The sequence below is a fragment of the Schistocerca americana genome, chromosome 6, assembly GCF_021461395.2.
Source record: "Schistocerca americana isolate TAMUIC-IGC-003095 chromosome 6, iqSchAmer2.1, whole genome shotgun sequence".
NCBI classification, from domain to species: Eukaryota; Metazoa; Arthropoda; class Insecta; order Orthoptera; family Acrididae; genus Schistocerca; species Schistocerca americana.
Genome location: NC_060124.1, coordinates 491,807,000 through 491,830,828, shown reverse-complemented (window position 1 = coordinate 491,830,828; position 23,829 = coordinate 491,807,000). Strand labels below are relative to the sequence as shown.

The 23,829-nt window shown below is 41.8% G+C and overlaps 1 protein-coding gene across 1 annotated transcript in view; it reads left to right on the top strand.

Moving 5' to 3' along the window:
• Window positions 1-21,590, top strand: part of LOC124619490 — an 880,976-nt gene extending 859,386 nt beyond the window's left edge. Inside the window, exon 7 of the mRNA XM_047145903.1 lies at window positions 20,709-21,590. Within this exon, the coding sequence (XP_047001859.1) occupies window positions 20,709-20,783 (75 nt within the window). The 3' untranslated portion in view covers window positions 20,784-21,590. The remainder of the gene's footprint in view (window positions 1-20,708) is intronic.
• The last annotated feature ends 2,239 nt before the right edge of the window (window positions 21,591-23,829 follow it).

Below are 23,829 nucleotides of genomic sequence, written 5' to 3'. Positions count from 1 at the left end.
TGTGTGTTGTACAGTGATCCCCATAGACATGACGTCGTTACTGAATACGACACATGCGATTCCCTTCCCTGTGTTAACACGACATGTAAGGATCCTAGTTGTCTCTTGCCACATCAAAGCAGAATACAGAATCTCTAAAAATGTCCAACAACCTGCCGTCTCCAAGTGATGTTGTCTTTTCAGCGCTGAGGCAGGACGAAGATCTGCAGTCAGCTGCTTTTACTGTAAGGCTATAATGAAACCAATCAACAGGCTCAGGCTTCCGTGTATTGAAAAAAATACGTTCCGAAGTTTGTAGGGCTGACAGGTACGTTTTAATAAGCACAGTGCATGAGACAAAACAGCAGCTTTTCCAATGATGTGGAGATGCGTGTGCCTACAATAATCACACACAAATCTATTAATCATTGTTATTCAAAATACAATTCCTTGTCACTTTCAGTCAAAAAGGAAAGTACTGTTAACATTTCACAAATCAAATTACACTTTCCAATACTCTGTTATACCTAACATTTTTCGCAGAGTCGCGATCTTAAACGGACACTACCAGTCCATCCAACATAACTGTTCTGCCCCTGCTTATCTGAAAGAACTGTCTAGCGAGAGCCGCTTAGCTAGTCGGTCATTCGGCGCGAAGCCAATGACAGACGAACAAATTCGACTGTCACTAGTTGCTCAAATGTTTCCTACAAGCTGAAAATAAAATGATGATATGACTCTGTTGTGTTACCTCAATGTTAAGAGGTGACCTTGCATTACAAACGAAATCTCGATGTTAAGTTATTAATTGCTAGTAAAAGAAAACATCAGCTTCGGCGCGCTGGCCCGAGGGTTACTCTCATATCTTTCATTTCAATAACCAGTCAGAACACAATTCGTTTCAGCTGGCGAATACTTTTCACGATACGCGTAAGCGTTGTAGCGTCTGTTGTTCACATGTGACACCAATGTAAAACGTCATCTGTCGGCGCTACTGCGTCTTTGTTCCGCCGAGATGTGAAACGTGGCAATAAAGGTTATAGCAGCAAGAGCCAGAAATGTTACAGTTTTTAGATACATCCTCTGCGACAAAACATTCTCGTGTATGCTTTTTATTTACTTTTTTTTAATCTTTTTATTTGCCTTTTTTTATTTTATGGCTTCTGCCGTAGGAATTTTGTAAGTAATAAGGGAGACATGCCGTGTTTTGCTTCCTAATAGGAATCTTATTTTACTAGACGCCCTTCGCGTTATTTAAAGCATCTACAATAGTCAATATTTTAGCTCCAACATTATTTCGAAGCGTTGTTCTGTCCAAAGGCGTGCGGTGTGTTTTTATATATTAACATTCACGTCTTGTCCATAGGGCGCAGTTTTGAGGTATGTCAGAATGACAACTGAATTTTTTGAAATGTATTTCGATTTGAATTGCTGTGTGTAACGTAAACGCGAACAAAGAGGTCCTTGCGTGAGCGGACGAGCCGTGTGTGTAGACAACCCGCTCAGCTTGTTGTTGTTGCAGGGCAGCGGACCCAACATGACGCAGGCGCGCTCCGTGAAAGGGCGAACGACGTTTTACAGTCCAAGGTCCAGGATAGATTCCTGACCGTCTGTTCCCGTCTCACGATCCCATGCACACTATTTTTCCTCAGTCCTGCGTGGCGAATTCTCTTCAAGAGGCGATGCAAACAGTACTCATGCGGTTGTTTGCATTATACCTCGCGTCTTGCCGCCCGAAGTGGCCGTGCGGTTGTAGGCGCTGCAGTCTGGAACCGCGAGACCGCTACGGTCGCAGGTTCGAATCCTGCCTCGGGCATGGATGTGTGTGATGTCCTTAGGTTAGTTAGGTTTAAATAGTTCTAAGTTCTAGGGGACTAATGACCTCAGCAGTTGAGTCCCATAGTGCTCAGAGCCATTTGAACCAAGCCTCGCGTGTTATAACCGTAGCTGTAGATGAACACGTAGATTACACCTTCCTAGATTTCCAAAGGGCTTTAAATACAGCGCCAGGGTGTCGATTCCTAACCAACATACGATTATACGCAGTGTCTTCGGAGGTACGTGGTAGTCTCTTGTAATATTTCACTGTTACAACCCAGTACTCGACTGCAAAAGTGCCCAAGAAAGATTAAAGGGACATCTGAAGTGATATATTTACTTAAACGATTTATAGACAGGATCAGGACGGTCTACAGGAAAGAATCGCCGTTTATCGGTGGTAAGAAAATGCCGAATGACTTGTACAATATTTCCACGTGATGTGATAACTAATAAGTGGGAGATCTATTCAAATGTGGATTGATGTTAGATGATACCTACAATAGAGAAATAAACCAAGTAGGAAATTAGTAGGTACGCCTTGATCACGTAAACATTTAGGGGTAAGCAGTAAATTTTAGCTCTTTTATACAGGGTGGAGTCACGAAGGACTAAAACCATTTGACAAAATATAAATGTGATTCCACAGCGTCAAAGGGTATTTATGCTTTTCCAGCCCTCCTGTTTCGCGCCCCTCTGTGTCGTGATCATGGGAGAGAGCAACATTCACATGTGTGTGTGACTAAGGCAATATGTCCCTCTAAGACACCTCAGTTCGGCATCCACCCTCAGTCCACGCACGCACATTTTTTGAGCGCTATAAAAATCCACCTTCAGGGACTTCGACACCTATTCAGTGAGCGTGCCACACGTCTGCTGCTGTGCCTTAGTGTAGGAGTGTAGGCGGCACCACATGAGGGTTATCGAAGGTACAAGACGCTAGCGTGACCAGTTCTAGGTTACTGTCCCAGTATAACTAATATGGGAATTATTGGAAGAAACACGATGTTGTTGAGTGAATGTAGAGAACCTTTATCGAAGAAGACTGTACGAACGTACTGCTAACATGTTACATTTCTCAGCCAAATCTTACAGTGAAGTCAGAAGGACACAGAGTAAATCCATTAGAATTTCAAGTCTCGGGAAAGAACATGAATCACTGCACTTGTGGTTACCACGGTATTTGATTGGAAGCTTGTTGTTTTTTGGGAAACTGAAGATACGGTCATCTGACCGAAGTGTAGCAGGCCAGTGGGTGCAGTTAGCTGCCTCTGATTATTTGAAGGCGATGAGAAAACGTAGCGGACAGGCATTGACAGTAGTGTGCCGGTAAATGTGCCATTCATAATGTAATAACCCTTCCCCAAGTTAATTGCAATGATGTCCTAATTCTCTCTTTATGAATGTGTACTGTACTGGGCGACTGTGCAGATAAAAAAAGAACAAAAATATTATGAATGTTTGCGAAGCTAATTGCAGGACTTTTCCTAAGAATAATCTTGAAGATTCTCTGAAAATAATAATAATAATAATTATTATTATTGTTGTATCTCCAACCACACAGATTCACTGGAGAAAGAATTCTTCTTCTGAATCTCGTCGATGTCGATCCCGGTACTCCACAGCTCAGGCGATCGACGATTTAGTATTGATGCAGGGTGTATACGACCCAGGACAACCGGGAAATCCGGGAAAAACCCGGGAATTTTTTCATCCGGGAGAAAACCGGGAAAACCCGGGAATTTTTCGGAATTCCGGGAATTTTTCATTGTTTTAGCTTTCAGTTAAATTTTTGTAATTTTGACTGCAGAATTGATCTCTAGCAAAGAATGTTATTGTATCCTGCTACTGGAGAATGATACTGCAGCAATAAAATATAAACGAGAGGGAGAAAATAAAACTTTAGTGGCAAAGGAAATGCGTAATTTACAACAACAAAACACCGTGCACACACAAGCGTCTGCAAATAGCAAAAATATGTCAAAGGCTTAGGGTGCAGACTATAATTTTTCGTAACAATAAACTGCTTGTTATGAGCTTGACGTCACAACTGTTCACATTAGGTTCGTTTGACCAGTTGCCAGCGGTCTGTTGCGCATGCGCATTTGGCTCGCGTATAAGCAGTACCTTCTCCCGCTTCCCGCTACTTGAAATTTGTCTGTTAGCTGTATCGGTAGTAGCAGCAAGCAGCCAGATGCAAACGAGAAAAATTTTGCTCGCGCGCCCTAGCTGCCAGATTCGCGCTTGCACAGAGTTGTCTGAGTTGCAGTGGGGAGGGGGTTAGTCTCCACGTGACCCGTGTTTACGTTAAGTGATTTCGCTGCTTCTCTTCGTGTACAGCTCCCATGTCAAATGAAAACAAAACGGATTTCTGTGGCCGGAAGCTATCAAGTGAATTAAAATACATTCATATAATTATGGAGGGCAAAAATATATTATTAATTTCAGTTTTCTGATTTTATATAATTTCCAAGTTAGTAGCAGTCAAGCATTAATCGCCTTGCAGAACAGTGAAGTTATTTTTGCAAGTTTGCTAAAGAAATTTGGCTTTATTCATCTTTCCGCTGAGGCAATCATTTTATTTGAAACGAAGTGTTTCATTCTACAGTATTGGCTGGTTCCAACTGTTCGCTGAATTTCAAGTGCACGTTAATATCTTCTGCCATGTATGGCATTATGCCATAATAAAGAACCAAAAGTGAGATCGTAGAGTACTGGTACTCCAAGAAAATTTACATCCCAAAAAACCACACTGAAAAGCTTAATATCTGATGGGACCTACTTCATTCTGAATCTGGAAAAAGCCAATTTGCACTTCCAAGCCGAATTATGCATTTTAGTATGGTTTACGAAATTCTAATGCTCTTAGGAGTATCCTCTGATGCCCTGTTTCTTTTATGGTGTAATGTAAGCTCTCTTAGTGCTTTATGCACACGAACATGCGGGCTTCCTACACCACGCTGCAGTTGCACACGCACAATAATGCCTGTTTTCTGGCGCTCTCCGGCAACTGGTAAATCGAACCTATTTTTAACAGCCTCCGGATAATACTGCGAACGGTGGTTAGAAAAGCGTTACTTTTAAAGTAAATTTCTTTTTACGCAAGATGAAATATGTTACGTGTGAGAAAGTGGGATGGATATCTAAATCACAGAGCGTTCGAAACTGAACAGTTTGAGAACCAGCCACTTACAAGAATTTCGAGCCGAGACATTTACGTCATAATTTTAAATTTACTGGCACATTTGTGTGACGTATCTTAAAGCATAACGCACGCAAAAAAGATCAATATTACATGTGAAAGCTTAGCTTCTGTTGTAGCGTGTTAATCTTAGAGACCAATATTATATGTGAAAGCTTAGCTTTTCTTGTAGATATACGGTACTGTTTACATTAATGTAAACCGTTAACTTTTCCTCTTGTGTGTTCGCGCTATGTAACCAGTGATCTTGCTATTGGCTGACTATAACACGTGTCCTAAGCTCTGAGTAGCTGCTGTCATCGGCTGGCGAGATCTCGTGGCTTGAGACATGACTCGCTTACAAAAGGACATCGCAACCTCGGTTTCAACGCTCCGGAAACTAACGCACTGTGTTTGGTGCAATTCGAATTTATACTTTCGTAATACGAAAATATGCAGCGTATATGTTACTGCAAATCAAAGGTCTTTCGAAAACTTCTCCCCTTTTTTTTAAATTAAAAGTCTCTCCTAAACCTTTTCTGCCCCGTCTTTTCTTCTTCTTCTTCTTTTTTTTTCTCTCCCCGGGAAGTTCTACGCGATTGTATAAAACGTTAACCATTCAAAGGATTGATAAGTTTTACAGTCCCGAGGGAAAATCTACGGGAAAACCTACTGTCACTTAGCACGGAAAAAGTGTATTTTGGCCCGGGAAAAAGTATATTTTTTAAACGGGATATCCGGGAGAAATCCGGGAATAATCCGGGAATTTTTTTTTCCTTGTCCCCGTATACACCCTGTGATGGTTCTGCACAGTCTCAAAGAAAAACGGGAGGGGAACTAAATTGGCAGCAGATCCTTAATCGTCGTAGCGAGAATGAATCCATGTCCGGGCTGTTGATGTTCCTTTGGAGAAAAGACGGCAATGTCGCTGGTTTTGATCCGTGTTATTATAAATTCGATGCAGGCTCTTGAAATTATTTTCGCCACAGGATCTAAATCTCGCTGATAAAACTTAAACATATATAATGTCCAATGTGAAGTGTCGAGTTTTTAAAAGAATGAATTACATTTTCCTGTTTTGTTGTCTTTGACGATGATTATATTCGCCGTTTATTCATGAAGATGAGCTCTTTCGAATTAAATGGTTTTTTAATCCTTCCACCTTTTCTGTATAGACACCAAACATTATACAATTCTGATTCCAGTGGCAGACCATCCCATTCATATAACAATGTATACCTCTCTCCACTCCTGCTGGGAAGACAACACAAAACAAAAAACATTAGAAATTACATCCAAGTCGGCTAACAAAGCCAGAGATACAATGTACAACAGTCTCTTTTTAGCACCACTGCTGCTACTCGCAGCCACTATATCTTTGAGTGTCAGTATTACCGTCGTAGTTTATAACATGTATGCCAATGTACAGCTATTTTAGTCTGTCGTGATCGGACCTAAAAGCAGGTCATGCATTAAATTTCAAAACATATGTGAAATTAACCGCGTTGACACTTTCACCAATTTCGCACACGCGTCGTAAGACAGAGAATACAATGAAATATCAAATTCTTTCGACGTAATACCACAGTAAGCACATTAGAGAAAAAAATTATTCACTATCAGGAGGTATCACGAAGCTCACGTCGATGCGTGCCTACACCATCAACAACCGTTCTTGATAATGCTCCCAACGATTCTGTTATTGTTGACAAGACGTGTGCAATGGCAAAGCGAAAGGAAACGGTGATCCGCTCCAGTGACAAAACGTCAAAGTAACTGATAAGAAAGGGTGGAACTAATATCTCCATAAACTACAACTCCCCGGATACGAAATCGACGAGCGGGCAGAAACATATGGCCATACTGTCATTAGGCTATCACTTCGTCATCCCCATTTGAACTCAATAGAATTGATGTGGAGCCAAATAAAAGGTTACGTTGCGAGCAAGTGCGAGTAGTACTCGTGCTCTGAGGGTTCCGTGCAAACTTAATTTTGTGTACAGTGTGACTCAAACTTCGAATTACAGGCTTCTAGGGGTTGCAGAGGGGACTTATTAGATGAAGTTTCGATAAGGACACCATGTCTGGGAAAGATGTAAAATCGGTTCATCAAATCACTTTCAAGTCCCCCGCTTCACGTCACGGCACGCACACGGCGGCGACACTGAACTGTGACCTGTAAGTTGTAGGAGCACGTGGCTAGGCGGTATTTCGAGTATTTGTCCTCGGGCTCTCTTCTACGTGACGAAGGACGCCCTCTTCAAAGTCGAGAGTGCAGCACGTCCGTGGAGCACCAGAGCCAACCCTCCTAGTTGCGAACGTAGCAACTACTTGTAGCTGTTGTTGAACTCGGAAGGTGTTACGTGACGTGATAATTACAACAGGGAGAGACGACTGCGCCCTCTTCTAGTTTATATGCTTACCGTGGTGTGGGAGATTTGAAAGTGATCCGATCTTCATATTTATTTTATTTTTAAACGGTACATTTGCGGATATGTGTTCCGTATCAAAACTTAATCTACTAGCACCCTACTACAACACCTACAAGCCTTTAATAGGAATTCTGTATCATCGTTAGTTCACATATGGCTCTGACAAGCGAATTTGCGACTATCAAAATACATGAGATAAATGGCTTTATCTTTTGACTGCAGGGATCGAGAAGCTTAAATGTTTTACACCGCCACCGATTTTACTATTTGACGTAAATTTGAACCTGATACGTCTACGCACTATTGAAAAAAAAGGATCTAACCAGACGGGCAGACGCACGGACAACAAAATGATCCTATAAGGGTTCCATTTTTACCGATTGAGTTACGGAACTTAAAAACAGGTATATTACACTGCCTTGAGTCGAGGCACTGAGTCATCTCCGAAGACTGGAAGAACAGCGCATCATAGAAACGGCGTGGCAGAATGAAGCTGTGTGAAATATAAATCGTTATATGAAGCTACGCCTTATTAAATAACGCCAAGAATTGTGTTAATTCAAGCATATGTGGTAGCTATGAGAGTAATATCAATGGAATTTAAGGTGCACTGTTGAAAGTACAGTGTGTCTTGATCAAGTACCTGCATAGCAAAAGTATTGCTTCGTCAACATTTACTGGTAATATGAAGGCTGTTATCAGCAAGTGAGCCGGCCGCGGTGGTCTCGCGGTTCTAGGCGCGCAGTCCGGAACCGCGCGACTGCTACGATCGCAGGTTCGAATCCTGCCTCGGGCATGGATGTGTGTGATGTCCTTAGGTTAGTTAGGTTTAAGTAGTTCTAAGTTCTAGGGGACTGATGACCACAGCTGTTAAGTCCCATAGTGCTCAGAGCCATTTGAACCATTTTTATCAGCAAGTGAATCCTGATGAACTTCATGTCAAGATCTAAGGCTTAAACGCACAAAAGAATTCCCTTCAACTGTTTGCATTGTAGCTGTTGGAATACTGAGGTAGTATATTTTTTATCGTTATTCTCTTTATCGTTTCCTCACCTCGATTAACAGGTTTAATTTTTTGTCGTGTTATTTTAAAACCTCTAGATCTGTTTCTTGTGAAACACCATGCGTCACATTTAACTTGTTTTATCTCGTGTTAGAGAGTTACAACAGAATACCATTTCGAAGCACATGAAAATATGATGTACTAACCTTATACCCGCGGTTTTGGCCTCGCACGGACGTATCACAAACATTTCACGTCCATCTAATATATTTCGCATGTAGTTATACACGTGTTCGACATGATGTGTAGCGAAGTTTCGTCTGCTAACATTCTGACACTACTCCTTCTCCTTAGCACCCAGGGGTATCTTACTTCATAACATTTTTATAAAAATAACGACTCAGGTCCATAATAAATCTGCATGAAATTGCTCCACGTGTTCCAGACTTGCCATCTCTTTTCAATGTTTGTGAAGTAAAATGTCCTGAACTGTGTGTGGTAAAATGTATAATTTTACAGGTACTTTCAGTGGTATGAGTAACACTGTCTGTGAAATGCGTTGCGAATAGAGTTAGTAGTAAAGAAATAATAAATTAAAACGCCATGCGTGATGCGGCAGTTTCTCACGCACTTATGTCTTTGACGTTATATCTCCTCAACTGTGCATCATACAGCGATACAATTTCGCAGGCATATTCAGTGGTATATGTGATACTGTCTGCAAAGCATGTTGTGAACAAAGTTGTTAGTGGAGAAGTAATAAATTATGAAGTCATGCCTGATGAGGCAGTTTTATTGTACGAACAGCGAGAGTGTAGTAAGCGATTATCTTTTTTCCTTTTATCATTTTGCGGAGGGTGTCAGCGAGAAAAAGTTTTTTGAAGGTTTGAAATTATGTGTGAAGTTTATTGCAAGTCACTAAGTGCTTTCATTCTCAAATACTGCATGAATATATTCCAGACAATTGTGCACTGTGCGTTGCGCTTCTTTTAGTCTCACCCCCACCCCTATGAGAGGTACTGCTTTCTAAAGTAGCCTACATCCTTCCTCAGGAAGCAAGCTGTCTCCATACTAAATTTCATCAGTATTCGTTCTGCAGTTTAATCGTGAACACGTGACAGACAGAGTCACTTCCGCAGTTATAATGTTAGCATAAATTCTCAAGATTTCGTGGCATAATGTTTTCACCTAAATTCGATGACAAAATGGTTCACCGCACATCCAAAACTCGATAAAGTCGCTAGGAGATGCTTTTTCATAAAATTTCTGTATAGTGTTTTCAAAATTTTCTGCCGCAAATAAAGATAAAAATAGAAAAAAATAACATAGTACAGTTCATACGGAAGACACAGGTGCCAGTTATAGCTTTGCATATTAAATCGTTTGCGGGTTTGAGCGAGTTGAATGAAATTTTCACGTGTGCTCCGTTCGGGACGTGGCAACTCCGGCCCGTGCCACCACGTGATCCTGCTACCGAAGCGTCAGTTCCAAAGCAAATACTGTAAGTTTGAAAACGAACTCCCTAGTTTTAATGTGTCCTAGAATCTGTACAAAGTGACATCCACTATTCTAGCTTGCGGTGTTCGATTCATCAACTCTCAAAGTGTGGCTCCCCTGCAGTTGGCAGGTCTGGTTGACCTTGAGACGGCACCAGTGCTGTTTTTTCTTGTGTTCCCCTCAGTTCAGTCCATGCGTATGTGCAGTGCAGTGCAGAGCAACTCAGCAACAATGTGTACCCGCAACAGAAAGCGCAGTGTGTTATTTGACTTGTGAAAACTGAGTCAATCATAATAGTGCAGCAGCCGCACGGGATTAGCCGAGCGGTCTAAGGCGCTGCAGTCGTGGACTGTGCGGCTGGTCGCGGCGGAGGTTCGAGTCCTCCCACGGGCATGCGTGTGTGTGTTCGTCCTTAGGATAATTTAGGTTAAGTAGTGTGTAAGCTTAGGAACTGACGACCGTAGCAATTAAGTCCCATAAGATTTCACACACATTTGAACACATAATAGTGCAACGCAATTTCAGACGTCAGTATGGTGGTGAACCACCTACAGCGAGAACTGTCATTGGCTAAAGACTTTCAAGGAAACTGGTAGTGTTTTAAAAGCCAAATTACCAGGTATATGAGAATTTCTGAATATGATGTTGAACAGATAGACGTAGTCTACACTTAGGAGTGCCTAAAGGTACTGTGTATGATGTTGTGCGTTAAAAAGTTGCCCACCTGCAAATTGCCACTGTTACGTGAAATAAAACGTAAGGAAAAAATCTAAAGGTATTTGCTGTTGACTTTCTACACAGAATTGTTGACGATGTCAATTTTTTTAAAAAAACTTTCTCTTCTTTGATGAGGCTACATTTCATGTCAGTGGAACAGTTAATCGTCGTAACTGCAGAATTTGGGGGACAGAGCATCCACATGAAGTTATTTAGCATCAACGTGACTCCCCAAAATTAATGTCTGGTGCGGTTTGATGGAATATCATGTGACTGGTCCTTTCATTTTGTAGAAAAACCAATAAACAGGGACGTTTACTGTGATCATATTGACAGAGTACGATACTGAGGCGGAAAAGGGGCTTGTGTTTTTCCAACAAGATGGCGCCCCAACTCATTACAGTAACCACGTCCATGCGGCCCTTGAGACTCACTTTCGAGGTAGGTGGATAGCCAGGGCTGGCCCAATACCTTGGCCACCACGAAACTCAGACGTAACCCAGCTGGACCTTTTCTTTTGGGGCCACATAAAAAATTTTGTGTACAGTGAAAGGATCAGAGACATCAATCATTTACGTGAAAGAATCTTCGCAGCGGTTGGGACACTTACACCTGCAGTGTTGGTGAATACATGCCGAGAAGTGGAATATGGTGTCGACGTGTGCAGGGCAACAAATGGATCCCACGTTGACGACTACTAACATTAAACAAAACTTGAAGGAATTTTCTTTCATGATATGTACTCATTGATGTGATTTTTCATTAATTTCCCCATTAAATTTATACTTAAAACTAGGAAGTTCTTTTTCAAACACCCTGTACCTTTTTAGCGACAGTCAACAGGTGAGATATATCGTATAAATGCATGATTAGTTTCGTATTTATTCCGACCGGTTTCGGCATAATATATAATATGTGAGAGCTTTTTTATTTTTGTTTTTCACTGGATGATGGTTTAATACCGAAACCGTTCCGAATAAACACAAAATTAAAAACTAGCACTGTTTCATTCATTTTATACAAATCCCAAATTAAATTTGAACGGGCTGTAATAGTGCTTGCGACCTGTTGCTCTGTTCAGTTTCATTTAGAATCTTGAGTAGCAGCGTTTCAAAGTGATCGCTGCTTTAGGTGACCAAGTGCTTTTGGTTATTACCCAGCTACGATTACCCTGGCGGGAAATGCTTGAAAAGTATTCGGTCGCTCTGGCCGAGAATTTGACTTCTCCCTTTCGTGGGACTAGTCCCATCTCAAATCTCCCGCGCTTGCGGTACGTGTTCAGTGTCCGTCTCGAGAGGTGGCTGCGACATAAATGGCTTACACGTGATAGAAGCGGCGAGCTTGTTAACTGAACGCGTGGGTCTGTATCGAAAAATCGAAGCTGCTGTCACGGAGTGACGGGGAAAGCGCTTGCCGGAGGCCGATTTAGATAACTTATCTTTCCCTTGTGCTACACCGTTTCTCTTCTAACCATGCCCATTAGGCATGAGCCAAATTCCACTTTCTTTTTCATTTTCCACTTCTTAAACATATGTTTACAAAGTTGTACTGCTCGGACAATGGGGCTTGACTGCATGATAAACGGATTGACTAAGGAAGTAAACAAAATTCGTGACACAGGCCTCAAGACTTACTCAAAAGACCATTCTCATACGTTTACTTAAAAAGTGCAACGCTAAAGAATGCAGGACAATTGCTTTTAATAGCAATGTTACAAAGGCTACATCGAGAGTCATGCTAAGGAGAAACGAAAAGAAAATTGAGGAAAGTACTGGATAATACCAGTTCAGGTCCAGAAAGTGCAAAGGAATAAGAGTTACTATAGATTGTCTGAGGATGACTGGGGAAAGCATGATAGAAATGAATAAGGTGATGTGCGTTTGTTTTATGGGTAGAGTCAACTGGAGTATACTACTGAGAATTTTAAAAGATGTGAGTACAGACTAAGTGGTGAACATAAAGCAAAAAGAGACAGAGTAGGGAATAAGACGACAGTCGGGGTGGAAGGCAGTGAGGCTGAGTGTCACAGAAGCTATTCAAGTATATGGAGAAGAACTGAGAGGAAAGGCCATAGAGGATGCAAGAGGCATTGCTATTGGAGGATAAAGGATAAAGACTACGCAAATGTGTTGGTGGAATCAGGAAAGGAGCTACAGAAGATGTTGAAGAGTATTGAACAGAAGGTGTCTGAAATGCAAATAATTATATGAAGGACAAAAGTGATGAGAATAAGCGAGTAGCAAGTTTTAGTAACATATTCTTAGATGGAAAAATATAGAAGAAGTAATATCCTTCCTGTACCTGGAAAACTTAATGATGTGGAATGGAAGTTGTTCAGAACGCATAAGGAGGAGGATATCTCTGGGAAAGAGAGCATTTCAAAAGATGAAGCAGTTGCTAACATCTAGAAGAATTCCAATGGAGCTGAGGAAAAGATTTGCAAAAATTTATGTGTGAAGTGTTTTGTTACACACCAGTGAAGCATGGACAGATGAAAAGAAAGAAGAGAGATGTTTAGAAAGTTTTCAAATGTGTCTGCGGAGAATAATGCTGAAAGTGAAGTGGATTGAGTGACTTAAGAATGAAAATGTGAAGAAGAAAATAGGGTAAGAAAGAAGATTATTGGAAGTGATCAGAAAGAGGAAAAAAAATCTTGATTTTTAACATATACTGCTCAGAAACTGTCTACAAGAAATAATTATGGAGGCAATAGTGGAAGGAATGAGAGCAAAAGATAGAAAGGGAATTGGAGTGATGGCCGACATTAGAAGAGGACGAACTTACAGACGGGTGAAGGAAGATGCTCAGTACACGACTTGATGGGGAACCTCCAGTTCAAACGTGCCATAAGACACATACACTGTAGCAGAAAGAAGAAGAATGACAACATTAACGAAATATCGAGCCTACCTTTTGTCACGAGATCCGTTTCAGAAACTTGTTTTCAAATCTAACAGAAAGGAAGTCGCGCCACTTTTTTAATGACGGATTTACCTCACAGCGCTCACATAATCGCTGAAGTGTGAGTCATAATGATCAGGCGTACTGGAATACGTATCAGTGTAAATTTACACCACACATGCTTATTCTTGGCAAGAATCAAAGAAGGAAAAAGTATAAGTGAAGGTTCGGTATTCTAATCATAGAATTCTGTTAGCACCACATTGGAAAGCTACTTCAGATGCTGACTGGTTTTTTACATTCACCCGCCTTGACAGTGGGGAGCAGTAGTAGCTCGCTTCGAAGGCGAGGCCGTCCGGGATCGACGAGAGACGGTGTGCCGCCAAGCCTGGATGTGATTTCAGGCGGTTTCCCACATCCCATCAGGTGAACACCGGCCGGTACCCAAGTCCCGTGTCAGATACACACTACACAAACATTTATACAACGTTATCGTGCTTGAACATGACATCCACACTAGACACAGACATATGGGGTACGCTTGTTCCTTTCTTGGGAGACTAGTGATGACGGGAAGGACATCTAGTTACCAAACGCCACAGGCTGCCGAAACGAATATATAAAAATGCCGGCCCCGTAGATAAACTAGAAAAGAAATAAATAAAGGAAATAAGTTGGATTTTCGTGTTTTGCTGATTGAGAAGCAAATTATATTTACTTGTTGTAAAATTGGAGTGTAGCTTCAGTACCAAATAAACAAATTAGGTACACTTGCTATGGGAATGTGATTAAAATACATTAAAAATGCTTTTGCTTTCATAGATATTCCGTTTTTGGTCACAGTCAGATTGATTGCAGTTATCGCAGCCGACCGTGGTAGCCGTGCGGTTCTAGGCGCTTCAGTCCGGAACCGCGCGACTGCTACGGTCGCGGTTCGAATCCTGCCTCGGGCATGGATGTGTGTGATGTCCCTAGGTCAGTTAGGTTTAAGTAGTTCTAACTTCTAGGGGACTGATGACCTCAGATGTTAAGTGCCATAGTGCTCAGAGCCATTTGAACCGTTTTGAGCAGTTATCGCATACAGAATTTATCTGAAACAGCTTTCTATCACGGAATAAGATTAAAAAGAAAGCAGCAATATATCGATTGTGCTAATGAAGATCTCAGTGTTGGGGTATTCGTTATTACTGTGAGACAAACAGAAACATTACCAAGGAGCGATCGTGTAGGCGCCGCGCCCATTACCTGGTGATTTCTCTGCGCTATGAAGCAAAAGCAGATTCTCTCAATATTGGCAGCTGAGGGCATGGCAGCGAGCAGCTCGAACCGAGTTCCCCCAAAATGTGATCTCTCACGAAATTCTGTAGTATACTTCTCTGAACAGAAGTTATGATGTGCATTTAGTCTGTCTTCCGAGGTTTAGTGACACAAAATTTTTTTGTCTCTCTTTATTAATGTTCATGAAATAGACAGCATTTTGTGAGGTTTTACTCAACGACACAAGAAAAATACGTCGTAAGTTGCTACGAAAAGTATGGCGGAAACCTGCAAGGACTGGAGAACGCTGAACTCGCAGTGACAGACGTGCCGAATGAGCAGAACATATCATCATCATACTTGAAGTGCGGGCGGGCATTATCTTGCCGAAATTTCAGCCCAGGATGGCTTGGCGTGAACGGCAACAAAACAGAGTGTATAATATTGTCGACGTAGCTCGGTATTGTGAGGGTGCAGCGGATGACAACCAAATAGCACCCCAGACCATCACTCCCAGTTGTCGGGTCGTACTGCGGGCGAAAGTCTAGTTGGTATACCTTCGCTGACTGGAGTGATTCCAGGCACGTCTTCGGCCCGGAACCTCATTGACTGGAATAGAATTGTCTTCAGTCATGAGTCATGGTTCGAAATGAGACTCGATCACCAGCGAAGGAGACGCCGTGGACAGCGGTGGAGTACCAGCCCGACTGTCGCCCGCCATACGGACCGACAACCAGGAGCGATTGTCTGGGGTGCCATTTTAATTCGTAGCAGGACCCCTTTGGTTGTGATCCACGGTACTCTTACAGCAGTGTATTACGTCAACGGTATTCTTCTCCGCCTTTTGTTGCCCTTCATGGCAAGTTATCCTGAGCTTAATTTCAGCCAGACTGTGTCGGCCCGCACGAGGCGAGAGTTTCTACTGCTTCTCTTCTTGCTTGCTAATCCGTTCCTCGGCCTGCAAGGTCGCTGGATCTCTGCCCAATTGAGAAGGTTTGCAGCATTACGGGAGGTTTAATGCGCCAATTGGACAGTATTTGGCACGATATCTCTCAGGAGGACGTCCAACAATTCTACCATTCAATGCTACGTAGAATAACTGCCATCATAAGGGCCGGCTGTGGAACAGCGTATTACTGACTTGCCTATTTTGTGAATTTTGTGAACTCTTACTCTTGAATAAATCATCCAATTTTTCTGAAATCGTGATCACTCGTTAGTTTGTACGTGTAAATCACATCTACCGATTTCCGTCCCATTCGGATAATTCCTTCGTGGAGCCTCATTTTTTTCTTATTAGAGTGTCTGTTGGAATTCGAAAGAATAAACAACTGCCCTAGCTAGAAAACTTGAAAACCTTATATCACCCTGAAGAAAATGTTACGACGGACAGCTCACTTTTTTCATTTGTTCACAGACACTCTTTAATACACTAATTCGTCAATAAAATTTCAAACACTGCGCCTCTTTGTACTACCTGTTTTTGAGAATACAGAACGATAAATCAGTATAGTTCTGTTCTGGTACAGCCAAAAGCCGTCAATTCATTTCGAAAACAAGGCAACGGTTGAGTTTTTTACAGCACATTGTTCATCTCCTTTATTGTAATACACCTGCTGGCTGAAGAAATTTCCCCATCATATTCCGTTTCCATTCTTCGTGACCTTCTTCGCATGCAATGCCGGCTGTCAGCTCAGATGTTCTTTTCTAGCCAGTAATGTGAAACGTAATTTAACGCACAGATCAATAAAAAAGAATTTCCCCGTTTTTCACCCTTATTCTGGCACTCAGCAAGAGATCTTTTTTTTATATGCCATCATTCGTTTTAAATTTTAAACTAACATTTTAGAAGGAGTAATATGCGGCGGATATAACTGGAACATCACATACACAATAAAAACTAGGGTCCTAAGATGGATCCTTGCGGAACACCACATGAATTTATTTCTCAGTCAGACAGTGACAGGGCTCTTTCCCGCTGATACTGTCGGTTTCCTACTTTTCTACATTTATTTCTTTGTGTTTAATTCATAGGTGGGTAATGACCTCTCTCTCTCTCTCTCTCTCTCTCTCTCTCTCTCTCTCCCTCCCTCCCTCCCTCCCTCCCTCTCTCTCCCGCTCCCCCCCCCCCCCCAAATCTCTCTCCCTCTCTCTCTCTTTCTTTTTGTTTTTTCTTACATGAATAAGTCGTGAAGTGCCTAGTGACTGTAATATTCTAATTTACTTGAAGGGATGTTATGATTATGCAGTCAGACGCTTTTGACTTATCACAGAATATTCCATTAACCTATAATATAGGAAACTGTGACCTATATACGAGGTGTGGCTAGAAAAAAACCGGACTAGTACTGGTGAAACAATAAAACGAATGCAATAAGGCTGAAAGTCGCGTGGCCTGTCACGTGACTCTCGCTCTGCCTACTGCTCGAGTTTCATCTGCCTCCTGCACTCAGTCTGCCCTTGGCGCCTGTTTTAAGTAGTTGACGTTTTGTCTGTGCGTCGGAAAATGTTGAGTGTACAGAAAGAACAGCGTGTTAACATCAAATTTTGTTTCAAACTAGGAAAATCTGCAAGTGAAACGTTTGTAATGTTACAACAAGTGTACGGCGATGATTGTTTATCGCGAACACAAGTGTTTGAGTGGTTTAAACGATTTAAAGATGGCCGCGAAGACACCAGTGATGACACTCGCACTGGCAGACCATTGTCAGCAAAAACTGATGCAAACATTGAAAAAATCGGTAAACTTGTTCGACAAGATCGCCGTTTAACAATCAGAGCAGTGTCTGAGTTAACAGGAGTTGACAAGGAAAGTGTTTGGCAAATTCTTCATGAAAGTTTCAACATGAACAAAGTGTGTTCAAAAATGGTTCCAAAGTGTCTCACAATTGAACAGAAGGAACGCCGAAGAAGGATTTGTTCTGACATCCTGGAAAACATTGAAAGTGATCCCACCTTCTTACAAAATGTTATTACTTGCGATGAATCGTGGTTTTTTACTTACGATCCCGAAACTAAACGCCAATCGATGCATTGGAAAACTCCTGGTTCTCCACGACAAAAAAAGGCACGAATGTCAAAATCGAAATTCAAGGCAGTGATGATTGTTTTTTTTGACATCAAAGGGATTGTGCACATTGATTGGGTACCAGAGGGACAAACAGTGAATCAGCATTACTACATTAGCGTCCTGGCTACCCTACGTGAGCGAGTGCGAAAAAAACGGAACGATTTGTGGAGAAAAAAGTCATGGATCCTTCACCAAGACAATGCCCCAGCTCACAGTGCGTTGTCAGTGAAGACGTTTTTGGCAAAACACAACATTCCCATCTTAGATCATCCACCCTACTCACCTGATTTGGCCCCCTGTGACTTTTTTCTTTTCCCTAAAGTCAAGTCAGCTTTGAAAGGAACTAGATTTGAGACTGTTGAAGCAGTAAAAGAAAAAGCGACGGAAGTAATGTATGGACTTACCGAAAATGATCTGCAGCATTGCTATGAACAGTGGAAAATTCGCATGGAGCGGTGTAGAGACCGAGGAGGAGAGTACATTGAAGGAGATAACATGAAATTGTAAATAATTGTAAATAAATGTTTTTTCGAGCATCAGTCCGGTTTTTTTCTAGCCGCACCTCGTAATTGTCATACAAAATCGCAAAATTTGTCTCTGTTTTTGAAGTAGAAAGGTTAACTGTTAGAAAAAAATGTTAATGTTTGAGACTATAATCTGCTTTAAAATGGCACTGTATTTCATTTTTGAAAGCTACAGATGAAGACTAGAAAAAAAACAGTGCATCGTTTTTTGAACTGAAATTCTTAAATGTGGTACAGCTGCTCCAAGATATGATACAAACGTGATGTTGTTATATACACTGAAAATAGAAACTTGAGCTCTTAAAAATGAGATAGAGAACACGCAAAACGATACATATGTACAATTGACATTTTATAGCATGACATGCATATCAGAGCGAACCACAGGAATTTCTTTGTTTTCCGTATTTTCAGTACTATAAAGTGAACGATGGGTTAGGAACTCTTAACAATCATACTTAACAATAAGATATATCGAAAAGAGAACCATTGTCCTTTTTTTTTCATGAACTTCAACAGGACTGTTAAACACAAAGCAGATTCCTCGTTTTATATTTACCATCCCAGTGGCAGCATGGGGAATATTGGCAATTTACCTCATATCACTGTTATTAATAAGACAAATGTACTTTTCATTTACTTTAAAAACTTTCTTGTCCATAGATTCTAGATCTATAACTTTGAGATCATTATTTAGTAGTTTTGTGCAAACATATCTCGTATGAATTCCTCCTTCCTCCTCGAAATTTATCTAAGATATAATGCCCTACACCTGCATGTGCAGACTTTACAATAGGATCTGGATTCTCCAAAGAAATTGACATCGTCCATGGTGTTGTCACTCTTCAAAGAGATGTCGGAATCACAACCAGTCTCTTCATTTTCCTTTATTTTTGACTACTTGGAACAGCTTTGGTCACAGGCATAGATTTCTGGCCGTCCTACGTTTGGCCTACTCCCTTTTTCTTTGGAGGCTTTTCTTCTTCAGCAAGCGGATTACCTCTGCATGTCTGGTGGATGAGTCGTAGGCGTTAGCGCACCAATTTTAGGATTAAACTGCATTAAGGGTTATATGTATGGTTTAATAATTATCTCCATACAATGAATGTGAGAATAATGAATAATTCAGTAAAAAGACCGCAATGTTGTGTGCATGAAACGCAAATTTGGTAGGTACATAGTCAAATGGTTCAAATGGCTCTGAGCACTATGCGACCTAACTTCTGAGGTCATCAGTCGCCTAGAACTTAGAACTAATTAAACCGAACTAACCTAAGGACATCACACACATCCATGCCCGAGGCAGGATCGGAACCTGCGACCATAGCGGTCGCTAGGCTCCAGACTGTAGCGCCTAGAACCGCACGGCCACTCCGGCCGGCCTGGGTACATAGTCAATATTTGCTTGGATGTGGGCAATGTTCTAAGATCGTCTGTATATTTATTTTGAGTCCGAAAGCGCTCTCTGTCAGAACTGATTTTTACCTCCAAAGTGAAATTTCTAATGGAAAAACGACTAACTGTTTCTAAACAATGGCCGCATAACTGTATCAGTTTTGTGACACCTTACCCCTTGTGGTTTAGAAGGATTAACAATATCCATTCACATAATTGAACCACATCCACGGGCAGTGAATTCACAACATTCAGAGCAGATGCAGAATATCTTTCGATCTAATCTAAATTTAGCGAGCGTGGAGGACATCAGCGGGGACTGGAGGATAGATAGTTGGCGCTAGGTGGGAATGTGGGTCTGCCGGGGATCGTTGATGATGGTGATGATGATGTTTGGTTTGTGTCATCAGCGCCCGTACAAAGTCCCAATTTTTGCACAGTCCAATTTTTACACAATTCAGTCCAGCCGCTGTCACGAATGATGAGGACAACACAGACACCCTGTCCCCGGGCAGAGAAAATCCCCAACCCGGCTGGGAATCGAACCCGGGACCTCGAGGCAGCAACGCTAGCCACTAGACCACGAGCTGCAGACCCGGGGAGCGTGCCGAGATAGTCTGTGCATTTGCGATAAACACTGCGTCTGGATGGGGCATTGGTTAACACAGCTGCCTAGTAAGCGGAGATGCTGGGTTCGAGCCCCGATCCTGTACATATTTTCATTCGTCCACGTCGATTCTGCATAAAGACCCGATGCAGCTGCTATCATCAGCTCCTTCCCTTCCCTTTCTCCCCCTCCACCTTGAGTTTATGTAATATGCCTTAAGGTTTTCAGCTTTGTGGGTCGTGTACAAATGAAATTTACTTTTTTCCTGTTGTTTCGAGTTGTTGTCACGTGTTTCGTCACTTACACGTTCCGTGTAACTTGTTGCAGCTGAAGGCGCGAGCGGTGACGGCGTGGAGGCACGGAGGAGACCGTGGGGGCGAGCTGTCCGTCTTCTGCTGGTAGGCCGGCCACGACGACCAAGACGTCGACGACGACGACGACGACGACGACGACGACGCCAGCGCTGCCAAGCGGCAGGGACCGTACAAACAAACTGTACAACACGGAAAAACAAATTATATATATATACACACACACAAAACACACACAAACACAAATATAAATAAATATATATATATATAATACAGGATATATACATGAAATATAATTCTAACATAATAGATAAAACACATGGACGTTTTTTTAAAAATAAATAAAATAAAATGGCTTGGTATTTTGAACGTGACAGAAAGTGTGTACGCGCTGAGGAAGAGATGAAGCATCTTCCTGTTTTGCGATGCGGTTGTGTGGTGCAATTCCAGCCTTTGTTTTATTTTTATTTTATTTTTTCCTCCCGCAAGAGCGCATTTTTTTTGTTTAGAGAAGAGAGAGTTGTGGGCTGTTATCAGCCCGAAAGGATGGAGCAAATGGCCTTTCTTTTTCTGTTTTATGTTTAACGAGTTAATTCTTTAGTTATTAATGTGAAGCGACTTTGTACACGAGATGGGAAAAAAAAATTATGAGAGTGGGTAACGAACTAAGCTAGAGTGCGAAGAGATTTACGTTTAATGCTATTCTATGCAAATAAAAAAGGAAAAATGTTATAAATACTATTATCATTATATTATAATTATTATAATTATTGTGGTTATTATGATTATTGCTGTATTGAGTTACACGTTTTGAGCCTTAGTATACACGTAAACGAGCTAATGCTACTGCTTTTAGTTGGCAGCACTCAGCGTACTGGGCTGCGGGCTGACCTGTGTGATGGGGAAGGGTGGGGATTTTCTTTTGTGGGTAGGGTGGGGGGTGGGGGGGAGGGACTTGAGTTTTGTCTGGACTGCATCGCCGGCGTCCAACCGGCTAGATCTCATTGCCGTTCGTCGCATTGCGGGCGCGTCTTTCGTTTATTCGTTTATTTGTTTGTTTATGTTTTTCTGTTTACGTCTTGTGTGCGGCAGTTGTTTGTAGTTGCTACCACCGGCTTATATATAAATAAATTTCAGCTCTAGACGACTGGTGTGTTCCTGCCACATGACAGGGAGAGAGAGAGAGAGACACACACACACCAATGTCGCTGTGAATTTATTTCTCCGTGTGTAACTGATGTGAGTCAGAGGTAATTTTACGTGAATTTGCCGTTTGATTAGTACAACGTTACGTCTCCGAACTGCCGGGTCAGAAGTAAATTGCAGCCAAAGCTTCTGGAGATATAGGTCGTTCACTTCGAGGCATTTGTGTTGGGAACTGCATAAGTAACCTGTTGATTCCAATTCCAGAGGTCCTGAGATCGACCCACAGCGGGTCGTTAGTATTTCTTCCCTGCTCTCGTCCCCCTTTCTCCCCCCCCCCCCCCCCCCCCTCTCTCCTTCAGCAACGCTCTGTGAATATAACGTTTCGGCCGTGGCTTTTACTCCGCTTTTATCTGTTGAGATTGACTGGTCAGAGGAAGGCAAAGAAATTAGCTCTGTGCCTGATAAATTGCCACTATTGACGCCTGTGTCACCGTACAGACTTTGTACCTTTTGCTTGCAATTACCACCTCGCTTGCAGCCATCTCTTGCTCAGCAAGGTGAACACGGAACACTGCTGTGTTTACATCGGTGAACGGGACAGACAAAGAGACAAAATAGAGCTTCTCTATTCTTATTTTTCTACAAACAGAATTTCGTTACTCGTTAAAGTTCTAGGGGCACTGAAATGATAGTGGCATACTCGTCCGACGTCAGTCGTTTGCCTGTATTCAGTCACTGAACAGTTTGCGCGAATCCGTGCCTGGTGTGAATTCCATTGCTTCTTTTTTTTTGCGAAATAATCTGCTTTGTATACCCTATGCGTATTTATTTTTTATTCACTCACTTTTCTCATTTTTTCGTATATCTCTCTCATGACATTTATTCGACTCGTCGCTGCCCACTTCTTTTTGTTCGGTGAAGCTCCCTAACTTGCTGCTGACATTTCCCGTTTGCCATATAATTCACCATTCCAAATCTTCTTTCTCCTCTTTACCCTTCCAATCTTTCCTTCGACGACTCTTCACTGCAGCCAAGATGTTTTCCTCATTCTCATCGCTTTTCTTCCCCTCTTCTGTTCTTCTCTATACCTAATTCTGTTAGTCTATTTTACTTTTAAACATTTCTATGCGCAACGTCCTTTAAAAAAATATTCAATTAGTTTTCCCATTTTTAAACCCTGAATATTTTTAATCAGCATTCTTTCGCCCAAATAATTTATGCGATTGTGTTATTTTAATAACCGTAATTTCAGTTCTGTTGGGAAAAGAACAGAATGAAGTTTAAATGGAACCTCGATAGAGTATGCACACTATCGCAGAAATTTTTAATTGGTGAGACATTTTTGCATGACGTCAGCATGACGTACTTTGCTTATCCACCTTTGGGTTGTGCATCTTACTCCCACCTCGGTCAGCGTCGTGTCACTCCTTCCATAGTTCAACAGTTTCAGCGTTTTAAAGGCACTCCATGTCATCTGCTCCCTCTTCGCTTCTTTTCCCTTCACATCGTCACTAACCTATACGCGTGCACATTTCCTGTGATCAGCTCTTCTGCTGCGAGGTGACAATGTACATTAGTCTGACCTGTAATACAAGTGTATCTTAATATGTGCACAAACTAGTCAGTGCTACGATTGGGACTGTTGTTTGCTTTGTTGAGTGCATCATTGCCACTACGTCTCGCAATCCCAAAGGAGCCAATCACGGCTCGTGACCATGGAGTGGACGACTTCTCCGAAAGCTGGCTGTGGACGAGCAATTTGTGTTCTGACTCTGGTACTGTGTCGCGGTAAGACTATTCGTTTCGACATACAAGTGAATCAGGCTATCAGCCAGCGATTGAAGCTGTTACATATGTGGACTTGTAAAAATAATAATAATGATAATAAATGTAGCGATTCATTGCTTTTTTGTTGTGTCATTATCCAGTACTTTTTTATGTAACATGATTATGTGGTTACGGTGCGGTACCTAATATCTTACGCTGGCACT